The sequence below is a fragment of the Bufo bufo genome, chromosome 7 (genome assembly GCF_905171765.1).
Source record: "Bufo bufo chromosome 7, aBufBuf1.1, whole genome shotgun sequence".
NCBI lineage: Eukaryota > Metazoa > Chordata > Amphibia > Anura > Bufonidae > Bufo > Bufo bufo.
The window spans coordinates 43144334-43168507 of NC_053395.1; the positions used below are offsets into that span (position 1 = coordinate 43144334).

The following is a 24174-nucleotide window of genomic DNA, read 5'->3' on the forward strand; positions in this document are numbered from 1 at the left end:
TTTAAGTCTTGAAAAATCCCTTTAAACCCTTGGCAGTTGTGAGAGGTGACCTGTGTGGGCACTGCCTGGTTCTTCTGAGGACATGTCCCTCAGGAACCCACTCTCTCTTGTTTCCATAAGGAAGCATATATTGGCAGAAAGTGTGAATCATAGCCCTGGGACCTGAATTAGCTTAGAACAAGGCCTAACTATGTAGATGAAAGGTAAGGCAAATAAATCAAAGTGCAGATGTGGAAGAAAAAAAAAAAACGTAAGCCCCGCGCTACCTGATAAAGATGGACACACTATTATAGGCACCATTCACACTACCTGAATCGTGCCATCCTGCATTCATGTAAAGTAAGGTCTCACGTTCTACATTGTACACAGCCACACTATGACACAAATAGAAATCTAGGGGTTGTGACACAGCGAGAGGTTTGGTCTGGGAAAACAGGTATTTTCCTCCCAGCATGTGCTGATGGGCTGATTTACAGCCAGGTGAGGTCAAATACCGGACCAGATTTTAAATGCCGGTCAGGGTTTTGGCAGCACCTGGCTGTCCTTAAATAGGCAGCTGGGCTCAGAAGCCAAGTCTCTGTGTTGGGATCTTGGAGCCTTGTGTCTGGATGAAGGCTTGCTACCTGTTTGGCGTGAAAACAGGTTGGTGCTGCTATCAGCAAGGACTCTTTGAGGCAGAATTGCCGCATGGTGTGAATTACCACCAACACCGCAAGGTGACTTTTTGTTTGAATATGACTGTTTTGTCACTTGCCTAAAGGGTGAATAAAACACTGAACTGTTTGATCCAAAGAACTTGTTGTTGCCTCTATACTGCGTCCGCTAATCCTGCCTACCAGAGAGAGTCCCCACAATTGGTGGAGGATGAGGGCAGGTGCATTGAGGCTGTCGTGAAGGCCGAAATATTTTAGTTTTTCCGGGCACGGTTGTATGTCTTACATCAAACCAGCGAGATTACAACCCGTGTCTCTCGTCAAAATGGAAGCTGTCGTTAAAGCCCTCGTGGAGGCTAACTTGCAACAGCGGGAGGCCAATAAGCAGCAGCAGGAAACCAACCAGCTGCTATTGCAACATGTGATGGCTTTAGAAGCAGCAGGAGCATCCCACGGCATCCACGATGCCCGAAAAGAGGTCCGTGCAGCGATTCCTAAGATGACCCCCTCGGACGACATCGAGACCTATTTGGCGGTGTTCGAAAAGGTGGCCGGGAGGGAGAAACTACCCCGAGATCAGTGGGCTGAGCTCCTCGCTCCGTTCCTGGTATCTGGACCCCAGCAGGTGTTTTTCGACTTACCAGATGATCAAGCAGCCGATTACATGACAGTAAAGGGTGAGATTCTGGCAAGACTGGGGGTGAATGTGTTGGTCTGGGCCCAGCGGGTGCATCAGTGGGAGTTTAACCCGGCTGAACCCGTGAGACCTCGGTATTATGATCTGCTACACCGGTTGCAAAAATGGCTGCAGCCTGATGTGCTGAGTTCCACTGCTGTGCTGGACCGTCTGTTGGCTGATGTATTCTGGAAGGCTTTGCTGTACCCTCTCCAGCACTGGATCAGCCAGGTGTCTCCTGGTAATTCCCTTGAGATGGTCAACCTGATGGAGCGCTATGAGGCTACCAGGACTCTACAGGGGGGTTCTTTTAGGAGGGGGGCAGTCAAACCCCGGAAATCTCCAACCCAGACCCGGCGACTGGTGCCAGCAAAATCCGCCCGGGATATACCCCCTACAGACCTAGCCCCGATAGTCTGCTGGCAGTGTCAGGAGCCTGGCCACATAAGGGCCGACTGTTCCCATCGGGGCGAACCCATGGATACTAACTATGGCTACCGCCACTCCTTGAATGCCAGGAAGCTGTGTGCAACAGGTACCCCAGAGACTATAGACAATAGCCACCTGTGCCAGGTGAAAGTGTGAGACACTCTGGCGATAGCTCTGCTGGAGTCTGGTGTCCCTGGTAAGAGCCTCCCGTTGTGCAGCCCGCCGAGTATACTGGCCGAAAAGTCAGGGTCGTGTGCATCCATGGAGACTTAAAGGACTATCCCACCGCCCTGGTGTTTCTGTCCAAGGTGGCCGGAAGGTGGACGCACGAGGTGGCCGTCGCCACCAATTTACATTATGAACTCATAATAGGGAGAGACTTCTCGGCACTGTGGCCTGAGAGTGACTGATACCAATGAAACAGGGGTAACCCTATCAGAGTGGCCCGGCACAGGGGGGAGACCAGAACCTTGGGAACCTGAGACCGAAGGGCCAGCGGTAGGGGTGACCGCCACTTCGGTGGAAGAGGGGGAGACAACCCCGCTAAGTGTGATGGTGGGAGACATGGAGGACTTGCAGCTGGGTTCTGAATTGGCAGACCTCAATGTCTCCGGGGATAATTTTGATACCGCCCAACGTCGGGACCCAACCCTATCCCGCGCCTGGGAAAATGTGTTAATAGTAGATGGTGAACCACAACAACCTGGGGCAGAGTCAGTGTTTCCCCGTTTTGTGGTTCATCAAGATATGTTGTATCGGGTAAACCAACTACGGGGTGAGCCTATTGAACAGTTGGTGGTCCCCAAGGCTTATCGCAAGCTTGTGTTAGATCTAGCCCACCAACACGTTATCGGGGGTCACCTGGACTGCAGAAAACTCAGGATCGTATTCTACAGCGGTTTTACTGGCCTAGCATATTCAAAGAGGTGGAAGAGTTTTGCAAGTCTTGCCCGACCTGCCAGATAACTAGCCCCCAGCCACATTTCCGTAGTCCCCTAATACCTCTCCCAATTATCGAACTACCGTTTGACCGAATAGCTATGGACCTCATAAGCCCAGTACCGAAGTCCGCCAGAGGGCATCAACACATCTTAGTCATTCTACACTGCGTGCAGAATTATTAGGCAAATGAGTATTTTGACCACATCATCCTCTTTATGCATGTTGTCTTACTCCAAGCTGTATAGGCTCGAAAGCCTACTACCAATTAAGCATATTAGGTGATGTGCATCTCTGTAATGAGAAGGGGTGTGGTCTAATGACATCAACACCCTATATTAGGTGTGCATAATTATTAGGCAACTTCCTTTCCTTTGGCAAAATGGGTCAAAAGAAGGACTTGACAGGCTCAGAAAAGTCAAAAATAGTGAGATATCTTGCAGAGGGATGCAGCACTCTTAAAATTGCAAAGCTTCTGAAGCGTGATCATCGAACAATCAAGCGTTTCATTCAAAATAGTCAACAGGGTCGCAAGAAGCGTGTGGAAAAACCAAGGCGTAAAATAACTGCCCATGAACTGAGAAAAGTCAAGCGTGCAGCTGCCAAGATGCCACTTGCCACCAGTTTGGCCATATTTCAGAGCTGCAACATCACTGGAGTGCCCAAAAGCACAAGGTGTGCAATACTCAGAGACATGGCCAAGGTAAGAAAGGCTGAAAGACGACCACCACTGAACAAGACACACAAGCTGAAACGTCAAGACTGGGCCAAGAAATATCTCAAGACTGATTTTTCTAGGGTTTTATGGACTGATGAAATGAGAGTGAGTCTTGATGGGCCAGATGGATGGGCCCGTGGCTGGATTGGTAAAGGGCAGAGAGCTTCAGTCCGACTCAGACGCCAGCAAGGTGGAGGTGGAGTACTGGTTTGGGCTGGTATCATCAAAGATGAGCTTGTGGGGCCTTTTCGGGTTGAGGATGGAGTCAAGCTGAACTCCCAGTCCTACTGCCAGTTTCTGGAAGACACCTTCTTCAAGCAGTGGTACAGGAAGAAGTCTGCATCCTTCAAGAAAAACATGATTTTCATGCAGGACAATGCTCCATCACACGCGTCCAAGTACTCCACAGCGTGGCTGGCAAGAAAGGGTATAAAAGAAGAAAATCTAATGACATGTCCTCCTTGTTCACCTGATCTGAACCCCATTGAGAACCTGTGGTCCATCATCAAATGTGAGATTTACAAGGAGGGAAAACAGTACACCTCTCTGAACAGTGTCTGGGAGGCTGTGGTTGCTGCTGCACGCAATGTTGATGGTGAACAGATCAAAACACTGACAGAATCCATGGATGGCAGGCTTTTGAGTGTCCTTGCAAAGAAAGGTGGCTATATTGGTCACTGATTTGTTTTTGTTTTGTTTTTGAATGTCAGAAATGTATATACATGTTGAGATGTTATATTGGTTTCACTGGTAAAAATAAATAATTGAAATGGGCATATATTTGTTTTTTGTTAAGTTGCCTAATAATTATGCACAGTAATAGTCACCTGCACACACAGATATCCCCCTAAAATAGCTAAAACTAAAAACAAACTAAAAACTACTTCCAAAAATATTCAGCTTTGATATTAATGAGTTTTTCATGTTCATTGAGAACATGGTTGTTGTTCAATAATAAAATTAATCCTCAAAAATACAACTTGCCTAATAATTCTGCACTCCCTGTAGATTACGCCACTCGGTACCCAGAGGCGGTGCCACTGCGATATACCTCGGCCAAACTCATAGCTAAGGAATCTGTATGTTGCTGCACATAAAACAACTACGGATGTCCGTTTACAATCCGCAAACGGACCCTCTGGTAGAACGGTTTAAACAAACATTAAAAAATATGTTGAAAAAGGTAGTGTCTAAAGATGGAAAGGACTGGGACCTCCTTCTGCCCTATCTCATGTTCGCAGTGCGAGAGGTACCCCAAGTCTCTACTGGGTTCTCGCCCTTCGAACTGCTATATGGCAAACACCCTCGCGGTCTCTTGGACGTGGCCAAAGAGGCGTGGGAACAACAACCCACTCCACATAAAAGTGTCATTGAGTAAGTTACCCAGATGCAAGATCGGATAGAGACAGTGTTGCCTCTTGTTAGGGAGCATATGGAGGCAGCTCAGTGAGCCCAGAGTCGGGTCTATAATCGGCAGGCTCGGGTCCGGATCTTTAACCCAGGTGATCGGGTTTTGGTTCTGGTGCCGACCGTGGACAGTAAGTTCCTGGCTAGGTAGCAGGAACCCTACGAGGTACGAGAAAATTGGAGATGTAAACTACAAGGTACACCAGCCAGGGCGGCGAAAGCCGGAGCAGATTTAACATGTGAATTTACTCAAATCGTGGAAAGATAGGGAAACCTGTACAGAAGACAGCCCGTGACTGGGATTTCTAGGAGAAGAGGTACTGGCCCCTCTGTCTGATGCAAGAGAGGCAGCTGCTACAGTAAAAATTGCTGACAGCCTCTCCTCTAAACAGACTCAGGAGGCCAGGGATTTCGTTAGTCGGAACACGGATGTGTTCTCGGACTTCCCTGGACGCACTTCCATAATCCAGCATGACATTGTCACTGAGCCTCAGGCAAAAGTCTGATTAAAACCATACCTGGTGCCCGAGGCTCGGCGACAAGCCATATCGGAGGAGGTGCAGCTAATGTTGCAACTAGACGTCACTGAGGAGTCAAAAAGTGAGTGGGCCAGTCCTATAGTATTGATACCCAAGCCGGACGGGACGTTGCAGTTTTGGAACGACTTTTGAAAACTTAACGAGGTTTCCAAATTCGATGCGTATCCCATGCCCCTGATGAGAGGTTAGGACAAGCCCGGTATTTTTCTGTTTTGGACCTCACAAAAGGGTACTGGCAGGTGCCCTTAAAGGAGGCTGCCAAAGAGAAAACTGCCTTCATCACGCCTGAGGGGCTGTATCAATATAAGGTCTTACTCTTTGGTCTGCATGGCGCCCCTGCCACTTTTCAGCGACTAATGGACATTGTGCTTCGTCCACATCGTCGGAACGCTTCGGCTTACCTGGACGATATTGTCATCCACAGTACCGACTGGGAAAGTCACCTACCCAAAGTGCAGGTTGTAGAGGACTCCCTTCGGAAAGCTGGCCTAACCGCTATCCCCAAAAAATGTGCAATAGGGTTAGAAGAGACTAAGTACCTGGGGTATGTCATTGGGTGCGGAGTCATCAAGCCCCAAGTGAAGAAAATAGAGGTGATACGGTATTGTCCCTGACCTGTCACCACTAGGCAAATAAAGTCATTCCTGGGAATGGTGGGCTATTACATGAGGTTTGTTCCCCACTTTGCTACTCTAGCTGCGCCTTTGACAGGACTCTTGAAGGGACACAAGTCCGTGATGGTTCGCTGGGATGAGCGGGCGCAAGAGGTTTTTTTCCACTTTGAAGTCGGCCCTGTGCGGGTCCCCGGTTTTGGCGACGCCCGACTTCAATAGGGAGTTTATAGTACAGACTGATGCCTCTGAAGTAGGCCTCGGTGCTGTACTCTCAGGAAGTCAACGGGGAGGAGCATCCCGTTGTCTTCCTCAGCCGTAAGCTCATCCCAGCCGAGACCCGGTATAGTATAGTGGAGAGAGAGTGCCTGGCCATCAAGTGGGCACTAGAATCTATCCGCTATTATTTATTGGGGAGAAAATTCGGCCTGGTGACCGACCATTCCCCTCTCAAGTGGATGAGCCAGGCCAAGGAGAGGAATGCCCGGGTCACCCGATGGTTTCTCTCCCTACAAAACTTTACGTTTTTAGTGGAACACAGGGCAGGCCGGTTACAGGGAAACACGGATGGCCTGTCCCGGGTACACTGTCTGGTGTGTGTTCACCCCCTCAGGGTTAAACAAAGGGGGGGGGGGGGTATGTGACACAGTGAGATGTTTGGTCTGAGAAAACAGGTATTTTCCTCCCAGCATTTGCTGCTGGGCTGATTTACAGCCAGGTAAGGTCAAATACTGGACCGGATTTTAAGTACCGGCCCGGGTTTTGGCAGCACCTGGCTGTCCTTAAATAGGCAGCTGTGCTCAGAAGCCATGTCTCTGTGTTGGGATCTGGGAGCCTTGTGTCTGGATGAAGGCTTGCTACCTGTTTGGTGCGAAAACAGATTGGTGCTGCTATCAGCTAGGACTCTTTGAGACAGAATTGCCGCATGGTGTGAATTACCACCAACACCGCAAGGTGACTTTTTGTTTGAATATGACTGCTTGTTTTGTCACTTGCCTAAGGCCTCATGCATAAATGGAAGCCGCCTGTGTGCCTTCTGCAATTTGCGGAACGGACAAGAATAGGACATGTTCTATTTTTTTTGCGGGGCTACGGATGCAGACAGCACACGGAGGGCTGTCCGCATCTTTTGCGGCCCCATTGAAGTGAATGGGTCCGCAAAAACTGCGGCTAGGATGCGGACCAAAACAACGGCCGTGTGCATGAGGCCTAAAGTGTGAATAAAACTTTGAACTGTTTGATCCAAAGAACTTGTGATGTCGTATCATAAGGGCTGTTTCACACGAGCGGATGCCGTGTGGGTAATCTGCAGTGTGAATAACAGCCAAGCCCCGCACTGGACAGCAGAGACACGGAGCACTAACATGATTGATAATGCTCCGTGCTTCTCTGTGATCTTTTTGCTACAAAATCACAGTGAAATAAAGTTTTGCAAAAGGACCTATGCTGACGTCATTGCGCTCACCACGTGGTGAGCACGATGACGTCATCAAAGGTCCTTTTGAAGGTCCTGAAAAACCATTATAAGTCAATGGGCACTGGATCAGTTTTATTTTGTGTCTGAAAAAACGGATCCGGCAATATGGACTTACATTGTATTTCATGCCGGATCCGTCTTGACGCACTCAAAAACTCTGCTTGCAGCATGGGAATGCAACCAAACGGAACGTTCTGTTCTGTCTTGTCCCCATTGACAATAAATGGGGACAAAACCGAAGCGTTTTCCTCCGGTATTGAGATTCTATGACTGATCTCATTACCGAAAAGGAAAAGCGCGGATGTGAAAGTAGCCTTAGGCCTCTTGCACACGACCGTATGGCTTTTTCAGTATTTTGAGGTCCGCAAAAAACTGATCCGCAAAAAATACGGATGATGTCCGTGTGCATTCCGTTTTTTGCAGAACGGAACAGCTGGCCCCTAATAGAACAGTACTATCCTTGTCCATTATGCGGACAATAATAGGACATGTTCTATCTTTTAACGGAACGGAAAAACAGAAAGGGAATGCATACGGAGTACCTTCCGTTTTTTTTGCAGATCTATTGAAATGAATTGTTCAGTATACGGAATGCAAAAAACTGGAAAAAAAAAACGGTCGTGTGCAAGAGGCCTAAGGGTCCATTCACACATCCGCAAATCAGTCCGCATCCATTCTGCAATATCGGGAACGGGTGCGGACTTATTCATTCTCTATGGGGCCAGAAGAGATGCGGACAGCACACTATGTGCTCTCCGAATCCACATTTCCGGAGCGCAACCTCGAACTTCCGGGCAGCGGCTCCGCAAAAAAATAGAACATGTCCTATCCTTGTCCGCAATTGCGGAGAAGAATAGGCAGTTCTATGGGGGTGCCAGCCGGGTGTATTGTGGATCCTCAATACACCCGGCCGGCACCCCCATGTTCTATTTCTTTCCGGGGCTGTGCTCCGGAAATGCGGATGTGGAGAGCACATAGTGTGTTCTCCGCATCCATTCCGTCCCCATAGAGAATGAATGGGTCCGCACCCGTTCCGCGATTTGAGGAACGGATGCGGACCCATTTTGCGGACGTGTGAATGGACCCTTATCCTGAGGATAGGTCAGGGGTATTACAAGAGTGGACAATCCCTTTAAGGCCTCATGCACGTAACTGTAGTTTTGCTCCGGGTCCGATCGCCAAAATATTTGGTGGATCGCACATGGACCTATTCAATTCTATGGGTGCGCAAAAAAAAAAAAAAAAACAGCACGCTGATGCTATCTGTGTGCTGTCCACTTCCGTATGTCCGTCCCGCAGTTTATAGAACATTTTGCGGGCAAGAATAGCCATTACAGGAAGGCCCCTGCACACAAGTGAGGGTGAACGCACATAAGATCCGCATGAATTTCTGTGCATTTCCGCAACAAAATGCGCAATTTCGAACTGAAGATTTTGATGCGAATTCGATACGGTTTTGTCACAGATCGCATCCTTCATTGGAAAAGGGTGAAATCTGCAGCTAAACCCCCAAACATAACTGACCTGCTGCGGATTTGGAAATCCGCACGGCAAGTCAATTTCCGCACAGAAAAAAATCCGCAAAGTGAAGGCGAGATTTGTGTAACCTCATACACGTTGCTGCTACTGTACTGCGCTGCGGTTTTTCTGGTGGAAAATATCCGCGGCCTGAAGATAAGATTGGTAAAACGGTATAAATACTGCGAGTGTTCCTCTGCGGAGAATCTACATTGCATACCCCTGTCTAACATGGCTTCCATAGACTGGATCCTGAGGTAAAAGGCTGAATCTGAGGTAAAAAAAAAAAAAAAGGTTTATAGCCCCAATGTCTCAGACATGGGAACAAAACGCGCTCCATCTTTCTTCTGTCGCCAGGTCGCCCCCGTACACGTAAGGCCTCTTTCACACGAGCAGGTTTTCTGTCAGGGTGCGATGCGTGAAGCAAAAGCATAACATCCAGACTGAATCCTGACCCGTTCACACATTTTTCACGCATCATTTCTGCATTCAGGAAAAATCGCAGCCTGTTCTATAGTCTGTATTTTTCACGCACCCGTGACCCATAGAAGTGAATGGGGCTTCAGTGAAAAACGGAAAGATCCGGATGCAATGCGTTTTTCGCTGATGTCGCTAGGAGATGTAGACTGTTAGGCTACGTCTACACGACGACAATAAGTCGCGCGACAGATAGGGCACAACTACACTGCAACATTTTGTTGCACTAATGTCGCGCGACAATTTTTATCATGGCAGTCTATGGTGTCGCACTGCAACATGCTGCGACGCAACAGTCGCAGAAAAATCCATCTGGAATGGATTTTCTGCGACTGTTGCGTCGCAGCATGTTGCATGTTGCAGTGCGACACCATAGACTGCCATGATAAAAAATTGTCGCGCGACATTGGTGCAACAAAATGTTGTCGTGTAGATGTAGCCTTAGTCTTCAGTGTTTTATTTTCATGTGTGTGAAAAACGCATCAAAAACTGACAAAAAAAAAAGGAAACCCCGAACGCAATTGCAGACAAAACTGACTGAAAGTCGGTCTTTTCCACAACACACCCTGAGAGAATCGCAACGCTGGTGTGAACTCGGCCTTAGGGCGGCTTGGACACCTTCAGAGCTTCCTAGGGGAAGGAAAAGCAAGAAACAAGATGTCAAATGACAGCTGATAAATGACCATAAATGTCAAACAAACAAAAAAAAAAAGAGAGAGAGAGAGAGAGAGAGAAAGCCGTGCAGCCGGCTGAAAATCGCGAGGCAGTCGTACGATGTCGCGCAGACTGGTGCGGCGGATTATTCACCTCTCTCTCCCGGCTCCGCCCTTCCCTCCACGCAGGTGCGTCCCTCCCCGGCTCCCGCTGCTGACCTCACCGGCCCCACCTTCTGCTCTTCCCGCAGTCGTCGCCGGTGCCACAAGTTGTGCCAGTTGTCCGCCGGGCGGAGAGACCCGGAGAGCGGGCATGTGAGGTGGACCGACCGCGACTCCGCCGCCGCAGCCATGTCCCGGGACCCGGAGGCCGTGGCCAGGATCACCGAGAGCACCTACAAGGTGAGGCGCCAGAGAGAGGCTGGGGGTTGTAGTTCCCCCCCTGTTTCTACAACTTAGTGTCCCAAGCCTTTCTGGGATAGGCTAAACTGGGTAGTCAGGAGATGCTGGGAGTTGTAGTTCTAGAACTTGACCTTCCAAACCATTCTGGGATATAATTGTGGTCGTCAGGAGATGCTGGGAGTTGTAGTTTCTTCTGTTGGTAGAACTTGACGTGTTAAACTGGGTAGTCAGGAGATGCTGGGAGTTGTGGTTCCCCCAGTGTCTAGAACCTGACCTTCCAAACCATTCTGGGATATAATTGTCGTCAGGAGATGCTGGGAGTTGTAGTTCCCAAACCATTATGGAATATGTTAAACTGGGTAGTCTAGAGATGCTGGGAGTTGTAGTTCCCAAACCATTCTGGAATATGTTAAACTGGGTAGTCTGGAGATGCTGGGAGTTGTAGTTCATCTGTAGTTAGGAATCGACTACCCAGACCTTGATAATGCATTCTGTAGTAAGTTGTCAGGAGATGCTGGGACTTGTGGTACTTGTAGCCCCCACTGTTGCTGGGACTTGTAGTTACAGGTGTCATCGCCCTGTCTAGCATGATGGGAGGCGTTGTCCTGTCTCTCTAAGACATGCTGGTGCTTATGGTTCCCTGTATTCCCTTATTCCATGACTGGATATGTTGTCTTGTGCAGTCTGGACATGCTGGTGCTTGTAGTCCCCCTGCTACAGAGACTTGTGTGCCTGTGCTCTGACCTCTCCGCTACCTGTATTCCTGCGGTTGCTGGGACTTGTAGTCCTACACTCCCCTGATGATGATTTTTTTTCTAGTTCCGCTGATGAGATCCACATTGCCGGATGCTGACAGGACATGCTGGTGCTTGTAGTTCCTCGCTATGACGTGAGATGCCACATGTCCTGTAGTTTACCGCCTGTCAGCGCTGGGATGTTGGGAGTTGTAGTTGTCTAGTAGCTGAAGGGCAGCAGAGCCCTGGACTGTGGATGTGATGTGTGGGTGCAGCATGGTGCGGCCATAATATGGAGTATCAGTAGGTGGCGGTAATGAGTGCTGGAATATGGTGGAGGGTGCACTATCTACAGCTCTCTTAAAGGGTCACTCCATCAGGACGACTCCCTTAGGTTACATGCACACGACCGTATATGTTTTTTTTGTTTGTTTTTTCTGCGGATCCATTGTAACAATGCCTAAAACGGACAAGAATAGGACATGTTGTTATATATATATATAAAAAAAAAATTGCGGGGCTACGGAATGGACATGCGGATAGCACACGGTGTGCTGTCCGCATTTTTTGCGGACCCATTGAAATGAATGGGGTCAACATCCTATCAGCAAAAAAAACGGAACGGACACGGAAACAAAATACATTCGTGTGCATGAGGCCTTACTGACGCCCTCCGCGATCAGGGAAGGCTCCTCTCTGTATAGTAAAGGGGTTGTCCTATTAAACAACCCCACAGGACAGGGGATAAGTGTCTGGTTGGCGGGGGTCCTGACGATCACGAGAACAGGGGCCCATGTTTCAGCCATTGAATAGAGAGGCGGTGACACGGCTTGCACTTGACTATCTCCGGCAGCCCCATGGAGTTGAATGGAAAGTCGGACATGCGTGTGGGGCCCCAGCGGTCAGGCCCCTGCCGACCAGACACTTAGGGCTGACCGTGCTCCGTGCGGGAAACTGGCTGCATCTCTGGACCGACCAGTCAGTTCCTATCTGATGGCCGCTCTAATGAACTGTGAGTACGGTGTAATAGATCCACAAGCAGATAGGAACTGGCTGCAGCATAAATCTCTACCATGCAGTCACTGCGGCTGACGGGGGAACGTGTTACCGGCCCGAGTGTGGACTTCTGAATCGGCCCTTAAAGGGGTATGGAGCGCCACCTCCTCCTCAAACAGCTGATCGGTGGGAATGCCGGTTGTCGGACCCCCGCCGATCAGTAATTGATGAAGGATAGGTCATCAATATGAAAGGGGTTATCTAAATTCTAAAAGATCTTCTTCAATGCCTAAGCCCCTCTATACATTATACTTACCTGCTCCCCGACACTCGCGTCGCTCCGGATCCCTGCGCGGCCGCTGCTGCATCTCCCCAAAACAACGGGGAGTTGCAGCGGCGGCCGCGCAGGGATCCGGAGCGACGCGAGTGTCGGGGAGCAGGTAAGTATAATGTATACAAGGGGCCCGTGCATTGGGTGCGACCTTATGGAATTTAGATAACCCCTTTAAGTGTGTATTCGACCAAACAGCATATCTTATGATTTTTTTATATAATTGTTCAAATTTGAGCGATTCCCCCTCGCATGTAATAGCGTGCGGCAATTAAGAGATGTAATCCATCGGCAGGGATGATAGATTATCATAAGCCGTCGTTACGTCCCCTTGTCGGATATCTGCCCGTCGTTAGCAGCGTAATTGCTCTGAGGCCCAGTTCACACTTCAGCGATTGTGCGTCAGGACCAGCGGCTGCACAGAGATAAGAGATAATGGAAGGATCTGCACCTGGTTTTGGTTCAGTGATTTCCTTCAGTGATTTTGAAGTGTGAACTAGGCCTAAGGGCGCTGCCACACGTTTGGGTTTTTTGATGCAGTTTTTGAAGCCAAAATCAGAAGTGGGTCATAAAATGCGATGGCACAAAAAGCACAGATTCTCCTCCTTTTTATATTCACTTCTGGTTTTGGCTTCAGAAGCTGCATCAAGAAACCTGACCGTGTGACCACATCCTAAGGGAGCATTCACACGACCGTGTTGGTTTTGCGGTCCGTAAATCACGGATCCGTGTGTTCCGTATGTCTTCAGTTATCTTTCCTTTTCCGTTCCGCAAGTCCGTATAATACGGACGTGGTGCTTCCGTGTGTCATCCGTTTTTCACGGTCCGCAAAAAACTGAAATGGGACTGAAATGGGGTTTCCTAGAATGTTATCAGTCCAGGGGTCCGTTAAAAACGGATGACACACGGATGCATTTCCGTGTGCTATCCGTTTTTCACGGACCCAATGACTTTCTATGGGGCCACGGATCGCGATTTGCGGCCAAGTATAGGACATGTTCTAAAAAATAAGGAACGGACACGGAACGGACAGCACACGGATGAGAATAAAAGGCATACCACAATTTTCACGAACCCATAGAAATGAATGGGTCCGTGCATTGTCCGTCAAAATTGCGGAACGGACACGGAAGAAAAACACGTTCGTGTGAATGCTCCCAGGGTGCTGCCAGCCTGCCACACGTCTCGGCTGTGCGGTGCTGCCCCCCTGAAATAACCGGAGTGGCCGCTCCATTCATCTCTATTTGAGTTGCAGAGATAGGTGAGCGCTGCGCTCGGCTATCTCCGAAACCCCCCCCCCCCCCCATAGAAATGAATAAAGCGGCCATGTGCTTGTGCGACCGGCTGCTCTGTTAATTTTAGGGGGTAAGGGGCCCCCACTGTCATGATCGGTGGGGATAACTTTCAACAACCGAAGTACCCCTTTAAATTACGTTAAAGGGGTTGTACCATCTCAGACATTGGGGGTATATCGCTGTGCCCCCACTGCCTGATATGTGCAGGTCCCAGAGATGTACTACATAGACCAGAGCCGGCAAAGTCCCTGAGGGCACACCTCCATTCATTCCTAAGGGAGCGCCAAAAATAGCTGAGCGTTGGCTCGGCTATTTCTGTCAGCCCCATAGAACTGAATGGAGAGTTGTCCGCGCTTGCGCTGTGAGCTTCCCATTCATTTCAGTGGGACTTCTGAAAATGTTCAGTTCTTGCATAGAAATGAATGGAGGACGGCCGTGCATGTACTGTGCGCCCTCCGGGACCTTGCCGGCTCCGTTCTAAGTATAGGTGCGGGTCCCAGAGGTGGGACGGATGCAAATTAATCGCTATATCACCGCTCGCTGCTCGTTAATGAGAAATGTCCTGCCCGTCTAGTAGGCTATGTTCACATGGGGGATTTTTACCTTGGACCCATGTCGAAAACCGCATAGCATCAACGCTGAATTGGGAGTCTGCGTTTACGTCATCACAAAGACCAAGACTGACTATAAAAACGGACCACACGCCAAATGTCTGATATAACAATCGTTCTTAAACACCACAAAGTGTAAAATACTGGGGCACACTAGCAAAGGCGCCGCTCTTTGTTTCCCCTTGCGCAGCGTGCGCCTCATCATAAATTTGGCTAATCAAAGGCAGCCTGGGGCTGGCATAGTTTTTTGACAATTGTTAGTGAATTTCCCAGGGCCCGGACACACCCCCACCCAACTGTCGAAAACTTTGTGACACCAGCCGTGCGACCTAAAGGTATTGTCTCATTTCAGCAAGTGGTATTTATCATGTAGAGAAAGTTACTACAAGGCACTTACTAATGTATTGTGATTGTCCATATTGTCTCCTTCGCTGGCTGGATACATTTTTCCGTCACATTATACACTGCCCGTTTCTATGGTTCCGACCACCTGGCAATACATCAGCGGTGGTCGTGCTGGCACACTATAGGAAAAGGCACCAACCTATGAGTGCTCCCATGGTCACAGTCACCAGAGAGGCTGCACTTTTTCCTATATTGTGCAAGCACGACCACCGCTGCTGGATTGCAGGGTGGTCGTGACCATGGAAACGAGCAGTGTATAATGTGATGGAAAAATTAATCCAGCCAGCAAAGGAGGCAAAATGGACAATCACAGTACATTAGTAGGTGCCTTGTATTCACTTCCTCTACATAATAAATGCCATTTCCTGAAGTTAGACAACCCCTTTAATATTGTCCATTCTTGGCGTGGATTCCGCCCAGACACCACGGGAAACTGTGGCGGGAGTCTGCTCGCGGTTTAGCTCCATTCAGCGTGGCGGCACTGAATTTGAAAATTCAAGACTGAAACCACGGTGGATTTTGACAGTGTATGAACATGGCCTTAGACTAGACAGTATGACAGTGACTGCTGCTGGCGATGGACCCGGCGCACGTTTAGACTGCTGCGTAGTCTAGGGCGTTTATACAACCTATCGCTTGGTTTATATTACGTGAGAATTTTGCACCAAAGTTTGTTGGCCATTGTTGCCTTTTGAATAGTAAATCGTGGCTTACCGCTGCGGGGGCCCCCGTTCTCCGGATAGGTGGAACTATTAGAAATGGATTATGGCAGACATGAAGTCAGAAAATCCCTTTCATTTTAAGGGATCGGTCCGGGAATGAATGCCCTTGAAGTGTAAACGCTCTGTAGTTTTCAGCTCGTTTTTCTAAGAGGTTTTACTCGCCCTTTTAACCTCTAAAGCCGGGAAAATATGCAGGATTATAGCGGCGGCATGCTACGCCAGGAATAGTTTGCATTCAGAGAGTATTGGACATACGGACAAACCGGGTCCCAGCGTCGGCTGCAGGTGGGGATAATTGACCACTATGAATTTCGAGGGATTGTCCACTATGCCAAATCCTTTGTGATATTGCTTTACTTCTAGCCATGTGCCTTGAAGGAGCCCATACACTTATTGTACGCACCTATATAGCGCTACTATATTCTGCAGCGCTTTACAGACATGAGCATCAAGCTGTCCCCAATGGGGCTCACAATCTAAGGGGCTTCCTATCAGTATGTCTTTGGAGTGTGGGTGGAAACCCACGCAAACACGGGGAGAGCATACAAACTCCATGCAGATGTTGTCCTTGGTCGTATTCAAACCTAGGACCCCAGAGCTGGTAGACACCAGTGCTAACCACTGAGCCACCGCGCTGCCCATACTTTACATCAGGGATGCTCATTCTGCGGCCCTCCAGCTGTTGCAAAGCTACAACTCCCAGCATGCCCGGACAGCCTACAGCTATCAGCCTACAGCAGGGCATTGTGGGAGTTGTAGTTTTACAACAGCTGGAGGGCCGCAGGTTGAGCGTGCCTGCTTTACATGATCATTGACCGTCTGATGTGTAGGGGGTGTCCTGACTCCCCACTGGAAGGATCGGACTGAGTTGCATATAGGCCATGTGACTGATGAGCAAGAGGTCGGGGCGTTCACCTGAGCGGATCAGCGGAAGGTGCCGGGAGTCGGACCTACACCAATCTAAGGCCTTCTGCGCGCAACCGTATCCGTTTTGCAAACTGCGGATCCGCAAAGTACAGCAACCGGTGGCATTCTGCAATTTTCTCACTCCCAGAATGGAGAATAGGACATGTTCAAAATATTTGGATGACGTTGTTTGTGGACCCATAGGAATGAATTGGTCGGCGTACAATCCGCGAAAGCAGCGGCTTGGACACGGACCAAGACCAAGCAGTCGTGTGCATATGAGGCCTAATACCAATGACCTATCCTGAAGAGAGGTGCATTACAACAGATAGGGCGTGCTCCGATTAAAAAAACCTACAACTTGCCTGGGACCCGCTGCAAATTTATTGCCCTGATGAATAAAATTGACTGTAAATGCATGTTTTGCATCACTGCGAAAAGTGTGGGATTACCACAAATACCCTTAGGGCGTTGGTGTAAATGCAATTTCTAGAAATAGAGATTCACCTATGATGACCCTGAATGTATGAAGCGCAGCGTATTCAGCTCGCTTGTCAATATTTGCAGTGGGAAATTCTCTTTTTGTCGGAGTGTCCCCTTAATGATAGCTGTGCGGCTCTGAGTGGTGATAACGGGCATTCGTCACATGATGGATGAATTGCGGCTGTCCATCTCATCTTAGTTTCTGTCCGGGGACGGTGCTACCTGTGGAGCTTCTTTACATTCAGTTATTTAGGGCCAGGTCTTAAAGGGGTTGTCTCACTTCAGTAAGCGGCATTTATCATGTAGAGGAAGTGAATACAAGGCACTTACTAATGTATTGTGATTCTCCATATTGCCTCCTTTTCTGGCTGGATTTATTTTTCCATCACATTATACACTGCCCGTTTCCATGGTTACGACCACCCTGTAATCCATCAGTGGTTGTCATGCTTGTAAAAAAAAAAAACGTCAGGCCGCCTGTCTCCTCCTGCCCACAATCCGCTAACAGAAGTGGCGTCCAAGGGCAAAACGTCACGCATTATTGCGCAAGGTTTTGCAGCTTTTTGGGCGTCACTGTCCGGGGGCAGGAGGCTTGATCGAGTGTCGTCCATACAGTCAAGATGTTAAAAATGATGTGTGGTTGTTTCCAGGGGTATAAAGGAATATTCAGATCCAGGTGCTGGTTTTAAAACTGTAGAATATTTTTCATGGGACAACCCCTTTAACGTCCATGGACTGCACCTCCGAACTCCTGGCCAGCTCACCACTGAGAACCAAGGCCTAGGACCCCTGGTTCCCAGAATCAGTCCTGGCGCTCAGACCTCTTTACTCCTCTTAGGCCATGAAACCTAATTAGCAGGTAGACCTCTTTAGCAACTTAAAGGGGCTGTCCAATTTTCGTACCCTTTTAGTCAGCCCCCCCTCCCTGGCGGACCTGTAGAAGGAACCGTCCTTGCCTTCTCCCCATTGCTCAGTTCTGGCTCCCTCAGTTCACCATGCCCTGGTTTCTCTCAGGTTAACTTCTGGCACGGATGTTGGTCATGTGTGCCGCTGCAGCCAATGACTGCCTGCAGCCGCGACATGTCCCCCCCCCCCAAGCCGCTTGGGGACGCATGACAGCTGCAGTTGCGGGCGTGACCCCCATCCGCGCTGGATGTTGACAAGAAGGGAAGCTGAGCGTAAAGAACTGAAGTAGCCAGAATTAAGAGGCGGAAAGCAGGTAAGTATGCTTCACACCACAGGTCCAGCAGGGGGAGGGGCTGCCCTTAAGGGTGAAAACTGGACAGCCCTTTTAAGAGGATGACTGTAAGGGTCCATTCACACGTCCGTTGTTTCTTTCCTGATCTGTTCCGTTTTTTGTGGAACAGATCTGGACCCATTCATTTTCAATGGGTCCCGAAAAAAAATCAGACATTGAGCTGTCCGATTTTTTTTCAGGACCCATTGAAAATGAATGGGTCCAGATCTGGTCCAGATCTGTTCCGCAAAAAACGGAACAGATCAGGAAAGAAACAACGGACGTGTGAATGTGGCCTAAGAGCCTATTTACAGGCCAGTGATTGGAAAGGAATATAAGGAATTGCTTGCTTGTTAGCTGCAGCAATCTTCTCTACTATATGGGAATAAATGATCGTTACTACGATCATTTATTCCCCATACAGTTTGTTGGTAGCACATTCTTGGTTACACAGGACAGTGTTATGCCAAGAAATGATTGTTTTGTGCCACATATACGATCAGATCCCCCGACAAACAAGGCGCATTTACACGGGACAGTTGTTGGGAGTGAGCGATTGTAGGAACTTTCCTTCCCAGTAATTGACGAGATCATCTCGCACGCGGAAGCTTTGTTTAAAAAAATAAGAAATTCTGCAATTGAAAACCAGTTCCATATCTGTGACTGGGATTGTTTCTGCGGCAGGCACTTGGATTTCTGCGAGCCCCGTTCACATGGAGGGGACAGGTTTCCTTCTGTATTAGGCGGAGATGCCGAGCGCTGGCGGCCAGCACCTCACATGTGGGGTTTGCCACCTTTTAGGCAATGAGCTATCTTTAGTTGGCTTCTAATTAGGAGAAACTGTGACTCATGTGTCTTTCTTTTATGTGGCAGCGTGGTCAGCTGTCGGCTTGTGGCCTGGAAAGAGACGTGAAAAATCGTGTGTTCTATAAAGGGCAAGAATAACTGAAGGAAAGTGTTCGCACATAGTATGCGCCATATAGCGAGGACATCCTGGGGGGTCTGCACATGGCGGTGTAGCTTAGGCTGATTTTATGCACGGATTTCACTCTGTTTTCGCTCCAAAATCTACGTGTAAGGCATCACACTGCCAGTAGGCGTTCCGGCAGAGAACAGTCTGCCGCCGCTCTCTGGATTCAGCATTGCAGTGGTATTTGCCTGGCATCGGCCAGATCTCCGCCGGACCCCTTTATAGACAATGTGGCAGGCGGGCAATCCAGATCCAGAGAGCTCCAGCAGGCTGTTGGCATTGTGACACTAGCCCTACTTACGGATTTGCCCCAGATCTCACTCCGGGCATTGCAACGGGTGAAATCTGCACTAAGAATCCACACAAACCATTAACATGCTGCGGGTCAATTTTCGCACCGAAACGTTTTTCGCCTCCATGTACATGAGATTTTGAAAATCTCCTCCACTTAGCTGGTAATGCGTTACGTTGCAGATTTTCCTGAAAATCCCTGTGCGCTACGCACCCCGTGCATGTGGCCTAAGGGCTGGATTACAGCTGCATTTCCTATAGGGCTGCCTAGAGGTGCATGGGCGCTGTACTGTCCCCTGCGTCTGGCAGAATCGGGGCCCAATGGAGCCTGTACAAGAGGTCACGGAGGTTGTGCGGCCTCTGAGTGCAGGGTTCTGGCTTGTCCATGAGCCCTAAGGTTTGGGATCCATGGGCAACATTGTTCGGGTGATCTGAGGTTGTGGTAGAGCTTTTCCCCCCCCCCCCCCCCCAGGCATCAGTACTGCCGGTGTCAGACTTTGCAGGGACCCCCCCCCCGTTACATGACATTTATCCAATGTGTGTGGCCCCTTAGCAGAGGGCACATAGGGTTAAGCAGTGTTCATGAGACCTTCCTGAGAAGTGCAGGACCAGTTCTACCTATTGTTAAGTTTAGGCGTGTCCTCTCTGAAGTCACAGGAAGGAGAACGCCTCCTGCCATAGACATGACTTCGGTGGCGGAGGTGTCAGCAGTTGTGACACATGGGTGAAATAATTGCTCCTCAGCGTCCATCCTGCGGCACACCTTCACTTTCTGCTGAAGACGTCTCCTCCCATCTCTTCTGCGACAGTTTCCTCGCCTTTCTTCTCTCTGTGTTATCTCATTACGAGTCATCTGACTGCGCAAGGGAATCTTCAAAGTCCTTTCCTTATACTTTTATATTGATTGTGTAAACTTAAAGGGATTCTCCAGCTTCGTATAGAAACCCTTGTTGGTTCTGGCTCCGTGTGTCCACAGCTGTCCTCGCTGCGTTCCGGTCACTGCATTCCGTCATGTACGCCACAGCAACCAAAGACTGACCGCATTGGCGATGTGTCACATGTCACCGCTGCAGCCAGTCATTGGCTGCATGGACAGATCTACAGTGGACCTATGGAGCTGATGCCTGAAGGCACCATGTATGTGGGTTAGGCCTCCTGCACATGAACGTATTTTCATTCTGTGTCCGTTCCTTTTTTTTTGCGGACCGTATAAGGAACCATTCATTTAAAAAAAAAAAAAACGGAAGGTGCTTCGTGTGCATTCAGTTTCTGTATTTCCGTTTGGCAAAAAAATAGAACATGGCCTATTATTGACCGCATTACGGACAAGGTTAGGACTGTTCTATTAGGGGCCAGCTGTTCCCTTCCGCAAAATACAGAATGCACACGGACGTCATCCGTATTTTTTGCGGACCGCAAAATACATACGATCGCGTGCAAGAGGCCTTAGTATGCATAGTATATTACATGACGTCTTCGGATGGCGGCCAGAATCTTCCTTTCCCTGGTAGTCAGAACCAGAAATGCTGGTAGTGCTACCCACCCTCCGTTATGTGTGACCTCACTGTATGTCTGCTGTGTTGTCACCCCCGGGCTACATTCATTGTAACTAAGCAACAAGCCAAACCCTTCTTTTCCCTTCCTAGGAAGTAGTCACTGATTTACAAGCATTTTCCCTGAGTGTCGTCGCCGTTTGGTGCCCTGAGTGCCCATTGTGCATTATTTTACATTGATGATGGCTAGGTGCCACTTTCATGGAACCTCGTCAGCTAGTTATCATGAAGAGCGCCCCCACAAAGACTGTGGAGGACCCGGCACGTTCATTGAGTTCTCATGGAATTGTGTAATGCTTTATCTCCCCTGTGGAGGCGCTGCAGGGAAATGATACCCTTGCTATCGGGTTTGTGCACAGATTATAGCCGGGCTAAGCAAGTGGACGCCCTGTGATTTGTTTACTGTTGGAGGACCCAGCTAGTAGAAAAGGATTGTCCAAAAGGGACAACGCCTTTTTGACGGGGTTCTCCAGAACGACGACAAGGTGGCTGCTTTCTCCCCAAAATAGCACCAGACCTGTCCATGGGTTGTGTCTGGTATTGCAGTGAAGTGAATAGAGCTGAGCTGTAATACCACACACAACCTGTTGAAAGGTGTGGTGCTGTTTACGGAAGAAAGCAGCCATCTTTTTATAGTCTTGGAGAACCCCCTTTAATTTTGCCACTGTGGAATGACTTTGGGTGTCCTAGAAGTTTGTAGATTCGGATCCCCCCCCTAAGGCTGTGATGGCTAACCTCCGGCACTCCAGCCGTGGTAAAACTACAACTCCCAAGATGTCCACTTGCTTGGCGGTTCTCAGAACTCCATAGTAATGAATGGAGCATGCTGGGAGTCGTAGTTTCACCACAGCTGGAGTGCCGGAGGTTAGCCATCACTGACCTAGGGTGTAGGACTGCCGAACTTCTTGAATAGTATCTGAAGTCTACACGACCGTGCCGTTTTTTGCGGTCCGCAAATTGCGGCTCAACAAAACATAGATGGCGCCAATGTGCCTTCCGCAATTTGCAGAACAAAACAGAAGGCCTATTATTAAAATGGACAAGAAAAGGACAGGACTCATAATTTTTGGGGGGGCCACGGAACGGATTGAAATGAATGGTTCCGTATACAGAACGCAGAGAATGGCCCGTATACGGAACGCAAAATACGTTCGTGTGAACGATCCCTAAGTCCTATGAAACCAAACTTAGGACTTTCTAATATTTGAAAGACTGGAAATTTACAGACTTGTCCCTCTGTGATTCATTCCAGGACATCCCCCTCCTCTCCCTCGAGGGTCAGCGCCAAACGTCTCGAAACCAGATTCTGTAAAAGACATTTTCAGATTTTGTTGATCCTTCTGAGGTCATCTCGGAAATCTGGCAGGGCCCTCGAGACGAAGAACAAGTTGTGCTACCTGACAGAGAGCTTTCGCAATGTAAAATTGCCGTTCACTGGAGACTTCAGGGTTGATGGGAGGTTTTTTTTTGTGTAATTTTTTTTATTTTTATGGAATTGTCTTAGTCAGCAGTTGGAGTCGCAGTCACGGCACGTGCTGACTGAAGGTAGTATTGTGCTGTTAAATTAGAACCTCTAGGTCTCCACCCAGGTAATAAAATGTGGGTCTAAAATTAAAGAAAAGCCACTCAGACCTTGCCTTGGAGAAATACCCGCCTGGATAAGAAGAAATTTGTACCAAACACTTCTATAGTGATCCCCAGTCCTTTGCATAGGCTTGGCATTGAATGGTACAATTCCTTCTGCCTGCAGTCACCACTAGGGGGAGCTAACTGTGTATTGGGTATACATTGAACTCAATAATTAAAAACAGTATGCAGTGAGCTCCCATGCTCCCCCTAGTGGTGGCTGCAGGCGGACAGATTGTTGTCATTCTAGTCACTCCTCAACATTGAAAATGCAACACCAAGAAGGAAAAGTTGTTGACTTATGATAATCACAGGATCGATCGACATGTTAATGATATTGAGAAATGGATACAAATTATTCAAAACAACTCAATTTATTCAGTATCTAGTATGAGCTCCACGTGCAGAAATGCTCGCACTTGCACGCCCTGACAGCGAGGTGGTTAATGGTTGTCTGAGGAATGTTCTTCCGTGCTAAATGCACTTTGGCACGCAAATCATCAAGATGGGAGACCAATCCAGGGACACTGGCGCAGCTCAGCCTCATTCACTTCAATCAGGCTGAGGTGCGCCCAGGCCACATGGCATGGTCGTGACGTCACTGGCCTGTGGGAAGCTGTGCAACTGCCTTCTCTCCCGGGTGTTGGACCCCCACCGATTAGATACTGATGACCATTTCCCAGGGGTGGGCAACCTACGGCACTCCAGCTGCTGTGAAACTACAACTCCCAGCATGCATACTTGCAACAGCTGGAGGGCTGCAGGTTGCCCACCCCTGACCTATCCTGAGGGTAGATCATCGGTAAGAAAAAGGTGTAGAACCCCTTTAATTTCTCTGCAGCGCCAATCCGCGGGAAAATGAAGTATTACACAGTGCCCATTAAAATCAGTGGGACAGGACAGGTCCTCCAGAGTGAGAGCCGCTCTTTGTAACCGCTCTCCACTCTGCCCGAGAGACGAGGATCCTGAACAGAGGACCCCCTTCTGTCAATAAGGGTGCATTCACACCACCGTATGGATTTTAGGACAGGAATAGGACATATAGATGCGGAGAGAGCACACGATGTGCTGTCCGCATTTTGTACTGCCCCGTTGAAATGAACGGGTCCGCGTCCAATCGGCAAAAACTGCGGATCGGATGCGGAACAAAAAATACGGTCGTGGGAATAAGATGTAAGGCGTATTTCAATGGGTTTTCTAAACTGGACAACCCTTTTAAAGGGATTGTATGACCAGGTCTGCTTTTTCTTTCCAGTAGCCATTTTTGTCTGTGGGCTATGTCTGGTATTGCAGCTCCGCCCCTTTAAGGGCTATGTCTTTCTCTATTACATGTGTTGCAGGTCATTAGAGGGATCAGGACTGACAGGTAGACGAGACTTGTTTTTCCAGCAGCGATCAGATGTCTGTGGTCACTGACACAGAGCGTTCACGTAGCTCTCCGTTTTTCATCTTTGTCTTAACTTTTTCAAATATAGTGATTTAATAATCTGCACTGTGTGTGGGGTCACAGACGAG

General features: G+C 48.9%; 1 protein-coding gene across 2 annotated transcripts in view; it reads left to right on the forward strand.

Annotated features, from left to right (window-relative positions):
* The first annotated feature begins 10181 nt into the window (after window positions 1–10181).
* Window positions 10182–24174, forward strand: part of BAIAP2L1 (BAR/IMD domain containing adaptor protein 2 like 1) — an 83383-nt gene continuing 69390 nt past the window's right edge. Inside the window, exon 1 of one of the 2 annotated variants that reach the window (XM_040440526.1) lies at window positions 10182–10499. In XM_040440526.1, the coding sequence (XP_040296460.1) occupies window positions 10449–10499 (51 nt within the window). In that variant the 5' untranslated portion in view covers window positions 10182–10448. The remainder of the gene's footprint in view (window positions 10500–24174) is intronic. The other variant, XM_040440525.1, reaches the window with a different exon arrangement.